The sequence below is a fragment of the Mytilus californianus genome, unplaced genomic scaffold (assembly GCF_021869535.1).
Source record: "Mytilus californianus isolate M0D057914Y unplaced genomic scaffold, xbMytCali1.0.p SCAF_6, whole genome shotgun sequence".
NCBI classification, from domain to species: Eukaryota; Metazoa; Mollusca; class Bivalvia; order Mytilida; family Mytilidae; genus Mytilus; species Mytilus californianus.
Window position 1 is genome coordinate 51,355,901 of NW_026262712.1, and position 20,550 is coordinate 51,376,450.

The 20,550-nt window shown below is 33.1% G+C and overlaps 2 protein-coding genes across 5 annotated transcripts in view; both read left to right on the forward strand.

The window, feature by feature from the left end:
• The window catches only part of LOC127704427 (uncharacterized), an 87,474-nt gene that overhangs the window by 40,425 nt on the left and 26,499 nt on the right, over positions 1-20,550 (forward strand). The window contains exon 2 of one of the 3 annotated variants that reach the window (XR_007983273.1): positions 79-166. The exons of the other annotated variants lie outside the window; for them this stretch is intronic. The gene's annotated coding sequence lies outside the window, so the exon portion shown is untranslated. Of the gene's footprint in view, positions 1-78; positions 167-20,550 lie in introns of those variants that run through there. 3 annotated transcript variants of the gene reach the window in all.
• LOC127704426 (uncharacterized) lies at positions 6,338-20,288 on the forward strand. Of its 2 annotated transcripts, none has more exons than XM_052208465.1 (5): positions 6,338-6,440; positions 9,353-9,447; positions 10,106-10,204; positions 12,384-12,447; positions 17,525-20,288. In XM_052208465.1, the coding sequence occupies exon 5, from the start codon at positions 17,526-17,528 to the stop codon at positions 19,185-19,187; it is 1,662 nt and encodes a 553-aa protein (XP_052064425.1). In that variant the 5' UTR covers positions 6,338-6,440; positions 9,353-9,447; positions 10,106-10,204; positions 12,384-12,447; position 17,525; the 3' UTR covers positions 19,188-20,288. The 2 variants fall into 2 exon arrangements, with proteins under 2 accessions (XP_052064425.1, XP_052064424.1); XM_052208464.1 differs by lacking the exon at positions 17,525-20,288 and adding an exon at positions 13,652-16,415.

Here is a 20,550-nt window from a genome sequence, read left to right on the forward strand (position 1 = left end):
TTGGATAGTTAAACACTTATTACTTCATTGTAAAAATCTCTTTCATATTATGCAAATTTGCCTCTTTTTCTTCTTCAGAATACTAGTATCGGACTGAAAATGTGTTAACGAAATAACGAGACAGACGCATATTGGAAAGACTGCTTAGAAAGATATAAAAGGCATGCGCAAAGGTTCACTGATGATTTAATGCACCACATAAAGTCATGGTACCTCATCTTGACCGTGATCTAATTTATTCTTGTTTCAAAATGAGTAACTGCGATGTCCATATCGACCAAAGGACCATTCTCTACTGCACCTAACATGATAAGATCATCTGTAAATTATGTCTTCCCGACACCCATAAAAAATGCAAATCCATCATTTCTATAGATCAAGCAGCAAAAGGCGTCAACAATGGGACTGCTTTAGAGGATATAAAGAGTAGAATGGAGTATTTGAGCAAAATGTTCAACGAACTGATGAAATGTCAAACAAATAATGCAGTAATCTTTGACAAACAAAGAGATGATATCTTGGAAAAGAATCATACCGGTAAACAGCTGATCAACAATGATCTTGATGAAATCAAAGACGAATTGAATAAACAGTACCAAACAACCAAACAAAAGATGGAAGAGGCAAAACGAAATACACAGAAAAGGCACCAGTCAGTGCAGACATGGATACACGAATTATCTTATGTAGAAAGCCTTAGTAATGAGGTTAATTTATTTCAGACAATCAAAGTACTGGACAAGAAAATTCACAAGGAGGAAACCGATATTTGTAATCAGGGAAAGCATTACAAAATAGAATTCAACCCAATTGGCAAAAAAAATCTCCCCATTGTATTTCAATTGATGGGAAAGATTTCCGTTACAGAAGAACAAATGCACATAGTCGAGGTACATCACAATTTACAAGTACATGTACCTAAATCAAAGGATGACGACTATCAACGAACTCATTCGTTTCTTACATCAGTATTTGGATTAGATATTGAAATTGAGAAATGCTGTTTTATTTCTGAAGAAAGACTTCTCTTGTTTGGCGGCACAACACCTCATATCTTTGTATGTGGATATGATGGGACTGTTGTATGCACGGTAGAATTAGAGCATAAACCAAAGGATGTCGCCATCATAGACAGTAAACAGGCCATAATTACTTTAATGTCAAAAGGGTTCCAAATCTTAGACCTAATATCATTTACCTTAGGAAAATGTATCAAGGCTAGTAAAAATGGATGTTCGGGTGTGACAAGTAGAAATGGACAGATATGGACGCACGATGTTTTCCGAACTATCGATCAGATTGATATAAGTGGTAATATACTACGTAGTATAACAACAAAAGATTGTATAAATAATATTGTCATAGATAACAATGGCAATCTCTACTATAATCAATTTCCTCACGAATACAATGACGTATACCGTATGACATGCGATGGACACGTGGGTATATTCTTTGGTCATTCAGACCTCCGCCGTCCGTGGGCCATCGATGTAGATGACAAGGGTAATGTTTATGTAGCTGGTATGATGTCTAACAATATACACAGAATATCATCGGATGGAAAGGATCATCAAATCATATTGACAGAGAATGATGGGATAGATTATCCTAGGGATTTAAATTACAACAGGGACACAAGACAACTCCTTGTTGTCAACGATCATATGAAAAGGGTTGACATATATAGTTTACCTTAGGATATGTGTGATGTATAATACATTTTTGTGAATGGTATTAGATTATTTATATTCAGTTATATGGAAAAGACGTTTTAACACGAGAAAGATGTTACTGAAAGCAACAACTGTATTAATAAAAGCATAAATGGTTAATTCTTTGTTAACGTTAAGTAATAATTGTTAAAAAGTATTGATTGTAACTTTTTGTTAATTCATCGTTTTTATAAAAGAGAGGCGAAAGATACCAAAGGAACAAACAAACTGACAACTCCGTGGCTTAAAAAATAAAAAGACAAACAGACAAACAGACAAACAATAGTACACAAAACACAACATAGAAAACCAAAGACTGAGCAACACGAACCCCACCAAAAACATGTGCTCCGGAAGGGTAAGCAGATCCTGCTCCACATGTGGCACCTGTCGTGTTGCTCATGTTAGGACATACCCGGTAATAAGTCTAATTCGGTAGGTCACATTCGTGAAAAGGGGACCGGATTGTAGTTACGACAGTAGGAACATATCCGATATCATCTGTGAAACGTATATTCCATAACGGTCAACCAACTCGTGATGACGTCTGTAAAACTTACGAAGGGATGATTTCAACTTCACCACTTGGTTTAATATCTTCCCTGTGAGCAGCAACCCTCTATCAAGGAAATCATGATAGAAAATACAAGCCCTGAAATATCGTATAAACTGGGAGATATATACTCCGTATGCAGGCGCTGTTGGAATGTTGCTACATAGAAATGAAAAGTTCACAATTGGGAAGCGGAAAGCTTTATTTTTCAGTGAGTAGAAGACCTGAATGCTTCATATGTTATATGCAGATACCTTATGTTATGAAGTTTCCCTCTGTCATATGTCCATTGTCCTTTACCCCATTTTCATGGTTCAGCCACTGCTGGAAAAAAATTGTAGTTTTTTGGTCGTGTGAACTTCTTATTTATTATGAGTAAAATGATAACCATCTTTTGGTATATGTGTTCCTTGCAAGGTCTACATGGCCGTCAGATACGGTTTACCGGACCTGGACCTCATATCATGGATGAGTGATTAAGGTTAAGTTTTTGTGGTTAAGCCTATATCTTAGATACTATAGCAAAAGGTCAATTATATTAAGTGTATTAAATGATTGATCAAGCAGCAGGTTTCAACTTACCTTGACCTCTTTTTCATGGTTCATTGGACAACGTTTAGTTTTTGTCGAGCCTGCGACTTCTGTCGCAGAAAGCTCGACATAGGGATAGTGATCCTGCGGCGGCGTTAACTAACTTCTTAAAAGCTTAATATTTCAGAAGGTAGAAGACCTGGATGCTTCATACTTTGTATATAGATGCTTTATGATATGAAGTTTCCGTCTGTCATATGTTCATTGGCCTTGGCCTCATTTTTATGGTTCAGTGACTACTTGAAAAAAAGTTAAGATTTTTTGTAATGTTAATTTCTCTCTTATTATGAATAATAGGATAACTGTATTTGGTATGTGCGAACCTTGCAAGGTCCTCATGCCTGTCAGACAGTTTTCACTTGACCTCGACCTCATTTCATGGATCAGTGAACAAGGTTAAGTTTTCGTGGTAAAGTCCATATATTTTGTGTATGGAATGATTGTAAGCCGTATAAGTCTGTCTGGCAGGTATCATCTGAACTTGACCTCATTTTCATGGTTCATTGGTCAATGTTCAGTATTCCTGGTTAACTTTGTTTCTTAGATACTATAAGCAATAGGTCAACTATATTCGATGCATGGAATGATTTTGAATTGTACATGTCTGTCTGGCAAGGTTCATCTGACCTTGACCTCATTTTCATGGTACATTGGTCAATATAGAATTTGCATGATTTGGTCTGTTTCTTTTTTACTACTGTGGATTCATTAATATTCGTTGGATACAAATTTTCGTGGATTTTGTGGGTACAGGGGGATCCACGAATTTAAATGATCAAAGAAATGCAAATTGTCTAAAGGAATGTATGCAGACTTTGCCAAAACCACGAAATTAAATATCCACGAATATGCCAGCTTTCCTTAATCCACGAAAATTGGTACCCACGAAAATAAATGAATCCACAGTATATTTTATACTATAGGCAATAGGTCATCTATATTCGGTGTATGGAATGATTGTATTAAAGGTGTTCATGTATTTCAGCCTTGGTTTAGCTGCCCTTGACCTCATTTTCTTGGATTATAAATGTTAATGTGATACTTGTAGTAAAACTTTATAATTTAGGACTATCAACATAAAATCAATGGTCAGTATAGTGGGCGAGATTTTTCAGCGTGTGCACTCTTGTTGTTGTTTGGTCTATTTCTTACATACTGTAAGCAATAGGGCCATCATATTCAATGTATTGAATGATATATAAAAATAAGAAAATGTGATATGATTGCCAATAAGACATCTCTCCACCAGAGACTAAATAACATAGAAGTTAACAACTATAGGTCACCGTACGGCCTTCAACAATGAGCAAAACCCATACCGCATAGTCGGCTATAAAAGGCCCCGAAATGACAAAATGTAAAATAAATCAAACGAGAAAACTTATGGCCTGATTTATGTACAAAACAATGAACGAAATACAAATATGATATACAGCAACAAATGACAACCACTAAATTACATGCTCCTGACTTGGGACAGGCACATATAGAATGTGGCGGGGTTAAACTAGTTTGCTGGCGCCAAACCCCTCCCCCTAACCTGGGACAGTGGTGTAACAGTACAACATAAGAACACACTATACAAATATGTTAAAAGACAATAATTGTTTTATATACTGAATTAAACTAATTGAAGAATGAATTCCATTATTGGAAAATAATAAAACTTGATAGACCAAAAGTGCCAAAATTTGACTCACGAAAATTTAAGCACGTCTCATTTTGGTAAACTACCAAAATATCTAAACCAAAAATATCTATTTTCAGTAATACTCGAAAGAGATCTTTCTTGATTACAAACTTGAGGTTCTCTTTGATAAAATTATCGACTATAAGTTGGAGGATTTTAACTTCCAGGCTACATTAAAGCGAAGGGATCTATATTACAGCTTTAGATAAATTTTCAGAAAGAAAACGTTAGAGATCATTAAAGTGCAAGTTATATAGGTGCTTTCCTTTCAGGTCAGGACACAATCGTCTTGAAAGGGTGTTCGAAAACAAAAACAAAAAAATGAGTCCTATCTCATTCCACATAAGGGTGAAGGTGGCAGCAGCGTGATGGTGACGGTGATGGAATTGTAGTGATGGTGTTGACGATAGAATAGTAGTCACTGTGGTGGTTGGCGACATCTGCTGCTTAGGAACATGACATTTTAGCTACTGTTACTCTTGTCATGAGGTTGAGGGATCATTCGTGATCTCTATCTAAAATTATAGAAGTTATGGCTTCGTTTGTGTCTGTAAGCTTTGATTTCTATAGTTCATTCCATGTTTTTTGTCTTCTGTATATGGTTGATTTTGTAGTCCAATTGATTGCCCTTTTCCGGAAAATGTTGACACAATGGATGAAAATAGAGTGCTTTGTTGTGGAAAGACTCCTGACATTTTGGCAAGCCGTTGAGGAATTTAATCCCTTTTTTTTATATCAAAAATCATTTATTAATATTAAAATGTATTTTTCAACGGCTTGCCATATGACAAGACGAATTCGGAATTGCCTTCGCAGTTTGGGTTGGGGTAGTGGAGGTTGACTAATGCAGACTTTTTATGCATTCTGAAATTTCTTTTCACATAAAATGTGTACAAACATTTGTACAGAAAAACAAACCCGATAGATGTAGTCTATTCTATTAATCGTTGTCAACAAAAACACATTGTATTGTGTATAAAGTTACGTTGCTATGTGAATTTTATATGTGTCGTAAAAAAAGTTTTGTTTGGACGAGAGACAACATAAAATTATGTATATTGAAGAGAGATTAATATTTTTATGTGATTCTATTTAAAAGTGTTTCAAGATCCATGGAATAAATTGGTCTACATGGTTTAGAATATATAGTTCTAGGAATGTAGGATAATAAATACGTGTTTAAGAAAATGTACTTAAAACAAACATGAGGAACATAGATAAATCCTGAGCAGATTTATAGAGTTTTATGCGAAACGTGAAATCGTTAAATTTTTCTTTCTTTACTATTGGATATAATTCATGATAAGCGTTTCAGTCTTCCTTGAAGCTTTACTTTGAATGTAAAAAAAATTACATCATTTTCGCCTCGTTGATTGAAAATAATGTTTCCCATAAAATATGGATGTTTGGTCATGATGTGACTGTCACATTATGCGATCCTTACTGATAAAGATTGGAAATGCTTTTCAATTGGCCAGTGGTAAAGCTTAGTAATATATTTTAGATTTAACAAGTTTCTTTTGATAAATGATATATGGGGTATCCGTAATTCTGTTTATTGAACCCCGTTTTTTGCACATATCATAGACTTATTAAGGTGTTTAATCATATAATCACGCCCTGATTATTACGGCCTCGCGAGTATAGTTAATATATATAATGAACATTTTATACAAACCTTAGTTAAAAGTTAAATTTAGTTATGTAGAATTTGAATCGGTAGAGTGAGCATTCGTGTTAAAATACCCGTACACAATATTATTCAACGTCATTGCTATATTAGGAAAATGATAAACATGATCAATAATTTAAATCAGTTAGAACTTATATTACTTCCTAGACCGCGATTTTGTAATAAATTACTACAGAATATTTGATATTGATTACGAAGGTAAGAATACTTTATACCCTATCGATTGGCACACCATTACCAAACTTGTAACACGTGGTTTCAGAGAATCTGGAGGGATCACGAATCACCGTTGTTGCACAAAACAGCCTTTACTGAAGTACGTCACTAAGCTAATACATGTTAATAAGTAAAGTTACTTCAGTGTAAATGACCGGAGATATTCCCAACATTTTCTCCTAGTCCGTACACTGTACTGAACTTGCCATTAAACTTATTTACCATATGATCTTATTTACTACGTTCTACTGGGTACTGTTCAATCATTGGATGTCGTATGTTAACTCGTAGATATCTAATGCTGGCTCATTGTCGACTGTGGATATAAATCAAGTTTGGGTTCGGTTCGAGTTACAGTTTGACTTCGAGTTGAACCGTTATAGTTAAGAGTTTGAGTTAATCATGTATTCAAGTTAAATATCGAGTTGGATTTTAAAGACGTATTCGAGTCACACAGTTCCATGTTTACTTCGGATTGCAATTTAAAATCGAATTACACATTGTGTTAAATCTGGGACTAATAAATATATTGGTCCTAGGTTTTAGTAAAACTTAAAAGGAAAAACGAGAAAAAAAAGTATAATAATGAATTTGTACATGAAAAGAGAGGAGGAAGATCCCAACGGATTTGCCCATTTTATGGAAGCAAGGTATTTTCACTTGCCTAACTAAACAGTTTTCTGTTTCTGTCATGACGTTTTTAATTCAAAAGGTCGGGAGTGATATTATAAGGTGCGCTGGAAGGTTAAATGAACCATACTTCGATAGCGACAATATTATTCCCAAATGGTCAGATTCCATTTAAAAAATATGGTGAAGGCCATAATATATTTGATTGGTAATTGTTTACGCATGGTGTTTATAAATCTATAAATCCACGAGAATATATTCTTTTTCGTAATAACATTTAAGTATAAAATGATAAAAAAAAAGCAACATGATCACAAAGGAACAAAAAATATAACGGAAAAAAACTTCTTAGTGACAGCATAAAGGATATAGGAAGATGTGGTATGAGTGCCAATGAGACAACTCTCCATCCAAGTTACAAATCCAAGTGACAGCATAAAGGAGTATGTATACCTTATATAATAGTATTATACTTTAATATCTGTAAAGGAAATTTCCAACAAACTAAGATGCAAATAGAATTTTTACTCTAGCCCCCTTTAAAAAAGAACCAAAACAGTTGAATCTACAGAAATTCAGTAGACAATTATAATTATTTTGTTGTTTGGTTGTTGCACTTCTCAGAAGGTACTCGTCTCATAACCACTCAAATTGGTTGTTACTCAGAATCTACTATCTATTTTACATGAAAATCATTTTTATTTTTATTGTCTTTTGAATTTTATGGCTTGGGTTTGCTGCTTTTCTAGACGGAAAGAATACATATGACTTTTGATGATGTTTTTTCCTTCTTTTATTATAAAATATATCAACAATGAACGTGAATGATTGATCTGACTTAAAATTGTCATGTGCTCCACTCAACCCTTTCTCTTTCTTGGTATATCAATTTCTTTTTTATATAGTGATAAGATGAATATGAGATAAACATGCACCATCTTCCGATGTCATCTGCGGTTTGATCGACGGCCATTATTTTATTTCATTATGAATCATCTACGTCAACTTTATAACCAAAATTAACCCCTCAGTTTTTAGATAACGCTTAATCATTTGACTAACAACACTACATTTTTGCGCTTCTTTGTTACATATTTGTTTGTTTTTATAGTGATTAAGATTATAACCCAATGTTGACTGTTGTAGCCCTATTTTTGACATTTTTACCTTTTATGTCTGTTTAATTGTGTTCACACATCGTTGTCACTATAATGGAATTTGATGCGACAATCATACAAAAGAGGGACGAAAGATACCAGAGGGACAATCAAACTCATAGATCGAAAACAAACTGACAACGCCATGGTCAAAAATAAAAAGACAAACAGATAAATAATAGTACAGAAGACACAACATAGAAAACTAAAGACTAAGCAACACCAACCCCACCAAAAACTGGGGGTGATCTCAGGTGCTCCGGAAGGGTAAGCAGATCCTGCTCCACATGTGGCACCCGATGTGTTGCTTATGTTATTACAAATCCGGTAAATAGTCAAATTCGGTAGGTCACATTCGTGAAAAGATACAAGTGAGAGGTTTAGCTATCTATAAAACCAGGTTCAATTCACCATTTTATACATAAGAAAATGCCTGTACAAAGTCAGACATATGACAGTTGTCATCCATTCGTTTGATGTGTTGGAGCTTTTTGAATTTTCCTCGGATGTCAGTATTGATTTTACTTTTTAATCGGATATTTTTTTTATACTAGTACTACTTTCAATGTGATTATAACCAGATAAATGTACCAACCTAATCCACTTAGATTCCATAGCCAAATGGACTTATCTAAGAAGAAAAAAAAGAAATAACCGATAAACTTGTAAATAACCTATCTCGATATAGGATTAAAACTCGACTCATATTTACGGAAATAAGTCCTCCAACTCAACCCACAAGTTAACGCGAACTATAACTGAAACCTGATGTCCATGGTTAGCAACACTCCCGGTTTACATCAACACCCATCAATCTCTGTTTTTGACATTTTTGAATTAAGTTTCGAGTTAATATATGCCGTTTTGCGCTCGTCAGGAGAATTTTCGGCCAAAAACGTTCATTTTTTTAACCGGAAAACATTTTAAGGACATGAAAAATAACTAATAAACTTAAAACGGATGACATGATAAAAAGGTTTTATTAAGTTGGAACATTTAATCAAGGTACACAATAGTTCAACCCGTTCATAAATGACGAAATTATTAAAAAAAAAAATAATCAGACAAAGTGGACCTTATATGAATTTTTGTTTTTGTTTACTAAAGGTCTTGTTTGGTTCATATAGTGGGTAACGTTGCAGCGTATTTTTGACTTTCCAAATGTTTTGGCTTGAGCGCTTTGGACACACGAAATAAATAAAGTAAGTATTATGCTGAACAGTAGAATTGGATAGCTTAACACTTAATACTTCATTGTAAAAATATCTTTCATATTATGCAAAATTTGCCTCTTTTTCTTCTTCAGAATACTAGTATCAGACTGAAAAATGTGTTAACGAAATAACGAGACAGACGCATATTGGAAAGACTGCTAAGAAAAATATAAAAGGCATGCGCAAAGGTTCACTGATGATTTAATGCACCACATAAAGTCATCATTGGCACTCATACCACATCTTCTTATATTTATAGTACTTCATCTTGACCGTGATCTAATTTATTCTTGTTCCAAAATGAGTAACTGCGATGTCCATATCGACCAAAGGACCATTCTCTACTGCACCCAACATGATAAGATCATCTGTGAATTATGTCTTTCCGACACCCATAAAAACTGCAAATTCATCATTTCTATAGATCAAGCAGCAAAAGGCGTTAACAATGGGACTGCTTTAGACTATTAAGAATTTGACTATATGCCTTATGGGATCACTCCTATATGTATTAGATTTTTTTTAAACACTTCTAATAATGTGCAATAAAACATATTTTATACAATTTGAATAATTTTTCTGAAAATGAAAATAATCTACAAGAATATAAAATATACTGATCATTTATATTTTATATTCTTTAAAGTGGGACCAAGAGTCACAATGAGTTTCTTCAAAGTAAAAGAGCCTATGTTTCTTAGTTGAACAGTACAGTACTGCCTAGAAAATATCCTACAGAAAAAAGGTAGACTCTAAGTTTAACACAAATATTGACAGAAATTCTGTAAAAAAATAATGCTTCAAATTTTAAGTGAATGTGACATAATTTTTTGAGTTTTAAAATCATTTATATTGTAAAATTCAACTAATAGATTATCTAGCACAGTAGACCATGTCTATTTTCTCAGGGTATTATAAAGATTACATGTATGAAAGTAAACGTTTTGAGAGAAAAAAATGGGGCTTCTTCTCTTCGGGTTGCTGTATCAGCTGCTTTACATATTTATAAACAAAGTATTGTATATTTTACCTGAAAAATTGGATATTTATATCACAAATGAAAGTTGGTGGGACAAATCTTTTGAATTTTACTTAATGATCAATGGATTATTAAATTTGATAATAATTTTCCATTTGAATAAATTCAATTTTGTAAAAACACATCCCTATGAATTAACTTCTTTTTTGACTTGATAAGCTAGTTTTTGCTCTTATTAATGTAGCTCACTTAGTAAAGAGATAATTAAATAAACAAGGTTTTTAACTTATAAAATATAAATATAATACTAATGACCTTCATTTCATTTTTTTAAGTTTTTTTCCTCCAGAAATTTTCTTTACAATGCATTTTCTATTGCTATTTTTTGTGCTTTTGTCCATCCATAGGCTATCATTAATTTGTCAGATTTGTTTCTAGTTTGAATGAAATTTTCTAAGGCGTATAGTTTCAAACGCAATAAAGAAGATCTTTGTTGGTTGTTTCACTTTTCCAAGTGTAAATTTTCACTGTGCACATGACCCTGACACATATTTGGTAACGTTATTTGACGTATGTTGAAAAAAGAAAACACAATGTCACCGTCAATTTGTGTAGGGGATCAAAAAGGGGTTTTTAAATTACTTTGAAATGGAGATATCGTATGGAATTGTGAAAAACAACAATTTTTAATTACAATTTCATTCATATCTTTAATAAAATCAGTATTTTAGAATACTTTGGAAACAGGTACAATGAAAAGAAGTTGAACTTTACTGTTTTGAAGCAGAAACGCAGCCAAAACCAGGTACACATTGACATGACTGGTGGTCACTAAAATTGATGTATTACAGTAAAAAAATGATGGCTTCAAAATTGTGTAGAAATTTGAAATAGGTTACTCGGTTTCATTGAAGATTATTACCGTTCTTTTCCGTATTTTGATACGCAAACGTCAAGTTATCAAAATTCGATGTTTTTGGCGAACAAAAAAGATGGCTCATAATTTTTAGAACGGACAGGATAAAGAAATAGTAAATACAAGCTATTTTGATAATGTATGTATGTCGTATTGAAACTATATTGGTCGCAAAATCTACAAATATAAAAAATCAATTATAATAAAAGCATGACAAGTTGAAAAAAATACTTTAAACGTCAATTTTTTAGCCGATTGATTTGGCGGACTTTTCGACGTCACGAACGACTGTAGCGCCACCTAATTAATTCCCCCTGCTATTGTTGCTGATAGAGCTTGACGACAACGGACGTTTCCAAGGACTTGCTTTCCAACTGTACAAGTTTCTTTCTGTAATATAAAACACTGTTTTACTAGTTATTCGAACAATAGCAAAGATAATGTTAACCCTCGACAGCAACTTCTTCACTCCACCTCTCAGCGTGAAATTGCTGCTGCCTCGGGTTGCAATAAACTTGCTATTGTTCGAAAATATAGCTAGTAAATAAGTCTATACTATTAAGTCAAATGTTGTTGGAATTGTTAATAGATCCTTGATTGAAGTATCTGCTCTTATATGATGTCGTTTTACTCTTTTCTATGATTTGGCCAAAACTTATTGAAGATAACGAGAAATTGTAAACAGAAAAATCAAATCAACAATACAAGATCAACATAAAGAGATTATTGTCATGAGTTCTATTCTAGTCCACAATGTTGGAGAGTATTCATTGAATGAATCTTTATTGCATTAGCAACAACATTGCTTTAGCAAAATACAAGGTAAATACATATATGACAAATATGACAGAATACAGAGAACAATTAAATAAATCAAATAATGAAGAGATAACTTATAATAACACATTCGTGTACAACATATTAACTGATAATATGGTTAATGATGTACATATACCTAGATGAGTGACACCGTCTCTTTAGAGTATCTAGTTAAAACAACGAATAATATGCTATTCTCTACTTTTTGAGATGTGCAAAATACATGTTAACATCGAAGGTCATCCTCACTGATATATGAAAGAATAAAGTTAACGTAAGAAATATTTTATATTCTAAAAGAGACCAGATATATATGTGGTTTCTGTTCGAGGAGGATACTGCTAATCAAATATCAACTATATATATTGTATCGTTGTCAAACATAATTTATTATTATGTTGTTCAATGTAGTATTTGTACAAAATATTCAGTTTATAATTTGATTTTTAAACTGATTTTTTGTAATATGATTAAGAACTAATATTTATAGTAAGAAGTTAATAGATAATGCAAAATTAAAAGCAAAATTGACCAAAATCTTTAAGCTGAGCTTTCAAGAAGCACGACCAGGCGACATCGCTTGATAACCGTTGTCCCTTATTTCCCCAAATTTTCGGATTACAAATTACAGCAAGACCGACATACCCAGAAAATACTTAAATCTTATACTTAACAGCTCCAAACAATTTGACAAATCGAGTTAAAACCGATTAAATAATTCATATAAGTTTCGCTATAAAGTTTCTAAATTATTTTGGTCAGAAGTAAACCATGCCGGTAAAGGTAGATTACATATTTGATCGGTTGGTTTTACCAGGCTCAAGGAATACTGTTTACAACGATTTCAAAAATCAAAACGGCTGACAAGACTAATTTAATTCGTGAGGGGCCCGTCTTTATACTTTGAATAATTTCCGAATCAAGGATCGAGACTTGCATCTATCATTTGTATACTTACATTTCTCAATATAAAATATACAGATTTTCTCGCTTGAGCCGTGACGGCGAAAGTGAGAAAAGCATTCGAGTTGAGATGACCAATAATAATCTGTTTATCGTTTTTAACCTATGACTGCGTTGTTAATTTCATTGACAACGGGCAAGTGCGCCCGTTATTTCTAGTGATAATTTTTTGTATCACTCTACAGTGCTGAGAAAGCAAATTATCAGTCAGTAAGAACAAAGGAAAATTTCGTAAAATAGCGATAAGAATGTCTTTGACACAACTGTCCATTCACCAATATAAAATACAGAGATGTGATATAAATGTCAATAAGACAACTGTCCACCAGACACCACAAGTAGATGTTAGCAAAATTCAGCGTAAGACCTTCACCAATGAAAAATACATACAGATATCAAAAGGATCGAACAAGACATAATGTATAACTATTCAAAACGAAATCCCGTTTGCACTTATCTTTTCGAACGATAAAAATCATTCGAAATATATTCAGTATTCTTTATTTATTTTTTAGAATGACGGACAACAAATTGTGTTCTGGATGTTTACGAGATGACGAGAAAATCGAGGCTGAAGCATGGTGTAATGACTGCTTAGAAGAAGTTTGTAAGACATGCGCAAAAGTACATAGAAAATTTAATCCGCCGCATAAAGTTATACCACTTCACCAGGTCAGTAATCTTAGGTCTTCTATTCTGAAAATCAGTAAAGACTGTGATGTCCATACCGACCAAAGGACCGTTCTGTTCTGTACCCAACATGACAAGGTCATCTGTGATCTTTGTTTGTCCGACACCCATAAAAACTGTGAATCCATCATTTCTATAGATCGAGCAGCAATAGGCGTTAAAAGTGGGACCGCCCTTGCAGATCTTAAGAGTAGAATTGAACACTTAAACGGAATGTTCCCTAAATTGTTGAAGTGTCAAACTAAAGATGAAAAAGAGTTTGATAGGCAAAGAGATAAATTTCTCCAACAGATTTCTTCCACCAGACAGCAGATTAACAATCATCTAGATCAAATTGAAAAGGAAACCATTGAAGAATTGAATAAACAGTACAAAACAACCAAACACAAAATGGATGAGGCGAAACATAAAACACAGAAAAGACTCGAGGCATTAGCGACATGGATAAACGAATTGTCATCGATAGAAACCATCAGTAATGAAGTACTTTTATTTCAGACAATCAAAGTAATGGATAATAAAACACACATAGAAGAAACCAATATTTGCGAGCTCAATAAGCAACACAAAATAGAATTTGATCCATTTGATACAAACGATCTTCCAATGGTACTTAGGTCGATGGGAGATATTTCACTTACAGAAAATCAAATGCATATACCCGCATTACAGTACAATTTACAACAAATACAAGAACCAGTTAAGTCAATGGAAGAAGAGGAAGGCAAAATTCAACGAAGTAGTTCGTTTCTAACATCAGTATTAGGATCATATGTTAAAATAGAAAACGGTTGTTTTGTGTCCGGAAAGAGACTTCTATTGTCACGTTACAACACATCACACATCTATGCATGTGGATATGATGGGAATGATGTCCAAAGGATACATTTAAAACATAATCCATGGCGCGTTGCAATGATCGACGATAAACGGGCAATAGTTACTTTACAATCGAAAGGATTCCAGATCTTAGATCTAACAACACTTACCTTAGGGAGATGTATCAAACCTGGAAAAGGATGCTATGCTGTGACATGTAGTAATGGTCAGATATGGACGTCTGATGATGGCACAACTATTAGTCAGATTGATACCAGTGGTAATATACTACGTAGTATAACAACAAAGAATGAAATACGGGACTTTTGTATAGACAACAACAGAAACATTTACTATACTCCAGCCGTTTACGAAGGCAATAACGTATACCGTATAACACCTGACGGACAGGAGAGTATATTCTGTAGTCATTCTGATCTAATTTATTCTTTGGGTATCGACGTAGATCACAAAGGAAATGTTTATGTAGGTGGAGCGTCGTCTGACAACATACACAGAATATCATCTGATGGAAAGGATCATCAAATCATTCTGGCAAAGAACGATGGAATAAAAGTTCCATGGGGTTTATGTTACAATAGGGACACCAAACAACTTCTGGTTGCCAACGACAATAAAACAAGTGTCGCCATATATAATTTACCATAGGTTGAGTTTCAATGCAGTGGATTTTATTACATATAAGTTTTGATCATTGGTAATTAATTTTAATAATTATTGGAAATGTTTTTAATACATTTTAAAATAACAGCATTACGAAAAATTATGTAATGATTTTAGTGTGTTTTCTTTATCATTATACATGTTATAAGACAGTTTAATATTTACACTAGTCTATTAGTTGGTCACTTGATATTCACCATAATGTGAACATTTGGTAGGGGTTTTTGGTTTTCGAAGGAACTTACATATTGTGAAGTGAAATAACTACATTTTTTTTTATATTTAGGTGTATTATTCATGTTATAAGTTGTATCTTGTTATATTTTTTGTTTGCAAATTAATCATTTTTAAATTAATATGATTCTTTTAATATAGAAATAAGATAATTACAGGTTTCATAACCAGTTAGAATTGAATATCGTTTGATTGACTTTTGCATGGACGGCAATAGGAACCTTTATTTTTCACTGCAACAATAACATTCACCGTATAACACCTGACGGACAAGAGAGTATAATCTGTAGTCATTCTGATCTCAATCGCCCTACGGGTATCAATGTAGATGACAAGGACGATGTTTATGTAGGTTGAATAAGGTCTTACAATAAACACAGAATATCATCTGAAGGATGGGATCATCAAATCATCTGACAGAGGAAGATGGAATAACAAATCCATGCTGTTTATGTTACAACAGGGACACAAAACAACTTCTGATGACGACATTTATAGCTTAACTTAGATTTTGTTTAAATGCAGCGGAATTCATTGACATTTATGATATATATGAAATAATTTATTTAAATTTTTGTTGAACGTGTATTTTATGGATTTGTATATAACAGCTTTACGATACAAAATATGTAATGATTTGAGTGTGGTTCCTTCATCATTATAAGACAGTTGGATATCTATAGTTTTAGTTGGTCAGTTGATACTTACCAGAATGTGGACATTTGGATAGGGAGTGTTTGTCTCCGATGGTACTTACATACTTTGCAGTGTAAAAACAATTTTTAAATTCATTTGTATTAGAATCTTTATCTTGTTATTATTTGGTTTGCAAATTAATTATTTTTAGATTAATCTGATTCTTTTGATATAAAAATTGGATTACTCTATTTAAAATGGACGGTAACATGAGTAATAAAATATAATTGATATGAAAGTAAGTACAGAAGAAAATGGTGGGTTGAATACTATATATGTTTGGCTTGCTCACCCAACTTTGTTAATATAACAAAACTACTAGTATTAACAACTGTCAAACAAATTGGAGATTAAGCTAGCTATTTCACCAGGTTTAACCCACCACTTCCTCTGAACATTTCTGTTCATGTTCAGGAAAATAACAATTGTTTTAACTTGCTCAGTTGGTGTAAATATAGATGAGCCGTCTAAGATTAACCTAAAGCAAATGCCTTTGCGAGGCACAGAGAAAAGCAAAAAGGAAAATAAATATTTTTTTACAAAGCCATAATTAAAATACATATAATTTATTTTTTACAAACATGAAGGATAATTCTAGTACCTGTGTATTAATGTTTTGCTAACAACGATTTCAAAAATCAAAACGGCTGACAAGACTAATTTAATTCGTGAGGGGCCCGTCTTTATACTTTGAATAATTTCCGAATCAAGGATCGAGACTTGCATCCATCATTTGTATACTTACATTTCTCAATATAAAATATACAGATTTTCTCGCTTGAGCCGTGACGGCGAAAGTGAGAAAAGCATTCGAGTTGAGATGACCAATAATAATCTGTTTATCGTTTTTAACCTATGACTGCGTTGTTAATTTCATTGACAACGGGCAAGTGCGCCCGTTATTTCTAGTGATAATTTTTTGTATCACTCTACAGTGCTGAGAAAGCAAATTATCAGTCAGTAAGAACAAAGGAAAATTTCGTAAAATAGCGATAAGAATGTCTTTGACACAACTGTCCATTCACCAATATAAAATACAGAGATGTGATATAAATGTCAATAAGACAACTGTCCACCAGACACCACAAGTAGATGTTAGCAAAATTCAGCGTAAGACCTTCACCAATGAAAAATACATACAGATATCAAAAGGATCGAACAAGACATAATGTATAACTATTCAAAACGAAATCCCGTTTGCACTTATCTTTTCGAACGATAAAAATCATTCGAAATATATTCAGTATTCTTTATTTATTTTTTAGAATGACGGACAACAAATTGTGTTCTGGATGTTTACGAGATGACGAGAAAATCGAGGCTGAAGCATGGTGTAATGACTGCTTAGAAGAAGTTTGTAAGACATGCGCAAAAGTACATAGAAAATTTAATCCGCCGCATAAAGTTATACCACTTCACCAGGTCAGTAATCTTAGGTCTTCTATTCTGAAAATCAGTAAAGACTGTGATGTCCATACCGACCAAAGGACCGTTCTGTTCTGTACCCAACATGACAAGGTCATCTGTGATCTTTGTTTGTCCGACACCCATAAAAACTGTGAATCCATCATTTCTATAGATCGAGCAGCAATAGGCGTTAAAAGTGGGACCGCCCTTGCAGATCTTAAGAGTAGAATTGAACACTTAAACGGAATGTTCCCTAAATTGTTGAAGTGTCAAACTAAAGATGAAAAAGAGTTTGATAGGCAAAGAGATAAATTTCTCCAACAGATTTCTTCCACCAGACAGCAGATTAACAATCATCTAGATCAAATTGAAAAGGAAACCATTGAAGAATTGAATAAACAGTACAAAACAACCAAACACAAAATGGATGAGGCGAAACATAAAACACAGAAAAGACTCGAGGCATTAGCGACATGGATAAACGAATTGTCATCGATAGAAACCATCAGTAATGAAGTACTTTTATTTCAGACAATCAAAGTAATGGATAATAAAACACACATAGAAGAAACCAATATTTGCGAGCTCAATAAGCAACACAAAATAGAATTTGATCCATTTGATACAAACGATCTTCCAATGGTACTTAGGTCGATGGGAGATATTTCACTTACAGAAAATCAAATGCATATACCCGCATTACAGTACAATTTACAACAAATACAAGAACCAGTTAAGTCAATGGAAGAAGAGGAAGGCAAAATTCAACGAAGTAGTTCGTTTCTAACATCAGTATTAGGATCATATGTTAAAATAGAAAACGGTTGTTTTGTGTCCGGAAAGAGACTTCTATTGTCACGTTACAACACATCACACATCTATGCATGTGGATATGATGGGAATGATGTCCAAAGGATACATTTAAAACATAATCCATGGCGCGTTGCAATGATCGACGATAAACGGGCAATAGTTACTTTACAATCGAAAGGATTCCAGATCTTAGATCTAACAACACTTACCTTAGGGAGATGTATCAAACCTGGAAAAGGATGCTATGCTGTGACATGTAGTAATGGTCAGATATGGACGTCTGATGATGGCACAACTATTAGTCAGATTGATACCAGTGGTAATATACTACGTAGTATAACAACAAAGAATGAAATACGGGACTTTTGTATAGACAACAACAGAAACATTTACTATACTCCAGCCGTTTACGAAGGCAATAACGTATACCGTATAACACCTGACGGACAGGAGAGTATATTCTGTAGTCATTCTGATCTAATTTATTCTTTGGGTATCGACGTAGATCACAAAGGAAATGTTTATGTAGGTGGAGCGTCGTCTGACAACATACACAGAATATCATCTGATGGAAAGGATCATCAAATCATTCTGGCAAAGAACGATGGAATAAAAGTTCCATGGGGTTTATGTTACAATAGGGACACCAAACAACTTCTGGTTGCCAACGACAATAAAACAAGTGTCGCCATATATAATTTACCATAGGTTGAGTTTCAATGCAGTGGATTTTATTACATATAAGTTTTGATCATTGGTAATTAATTTTAATAATTATTGGAAATGTTTTTAATACATTTTAAAATAACAGCATTACGAAAAATTATGTAATGATTTTAGTGTGTTTTCTTTATCATTATACATGTTATAAGACAGTTTAATATTTACACTAGTCTATTAGTTGGTCACTTGATATTCACCATAATGTGAACATTTGGTAGGGGTTTTTGGTTTTCGAAGGAACTTACATATTGTGAAGTGAAATAACTACATTTTTTTTTATATTTAGGTGTATTATTCATGTTATAAGTTGTATCTTGTTATATTTTTTGTTTGCAAATTAATCATTTTTAAATTAATATGATTCTTTTAATATAGAAATAAGATAATTACAGGTTTCATAACCAGTTAGAATTGAATATCGTTTGATTGACTTTTGCATGGACGGCAATAGGAACCTTTATTTTTCACTGCAACAATAACATTCACCGTATAACACCTGACGGACAAGAGAGTATAATCTGTAGTCATTCTGATCTCAATCGCCCTACGGGTATCAATGTAGATGACAAGGACGATGTTTATGTAGGTTGAATAAGGTCTTACAATAAACACAGAATATCATCTGAAGGATGGGATCATCAAATCATCTGACAGAGGAAGATGGAATAACAAATCCATGCTGTTTATGTTACAACAGGGACACAAAACAACTTCTGATGACGACATTTATAGCTTAACTTAGATTTTGTTTAAATGCAGCGGAATTCATTGACATTTATGATATATATGAAATAATTTATTTAAATTTTTGTTGAACGTGTATTTTATGGATTTGTATATAACAGCTTTACGATACAAAATATGTAATGATTTGAGTGTGGTTCCTTCATCATTATAAGACAGTTGGATATCTATAGTTTTAGTTGGTCAGTTGATACTTACCAGAATGTGGACATTTGGATAGGGAGTGTTTGTCTCCGATGGTACTTACATACTTTGCAGTGTAAAAACAATTTTTAAATTCATTTGTATTAGAATCTTTATCTTGTTATTATTTGGTTTGCAAATTAATTATTTTTAGATTAATCTGATTCTTTTGATATAAAAATTGGATTACTCTATTTAAAATGGACGGTAACATGAGTAATAAAATATAATTGATATGAAAGTAAGTACAGAAGAAAATGGTGGGTTGAATACTATATATGTTTGGCTTGCTCACCCAACTTTGTTAATATAACAAAACTACTAGTATTAACAACTGTCAAACAAATTGGAGATTAAGCTAGCTATTTCACCAGGTTTAACCCACCACTTCCTCTGAACATTTCTGTTCATGTTCAGGAAA

Excerpts from the sequence above, each read along its gene's own strand:
- LOC127704426 (XM_052208465.1), top strand. The coding sequence starts at position 17,526 with ATGACGGACAACAAATTGTGTTCTGGATGTTTACGAGATGACGAGAAA.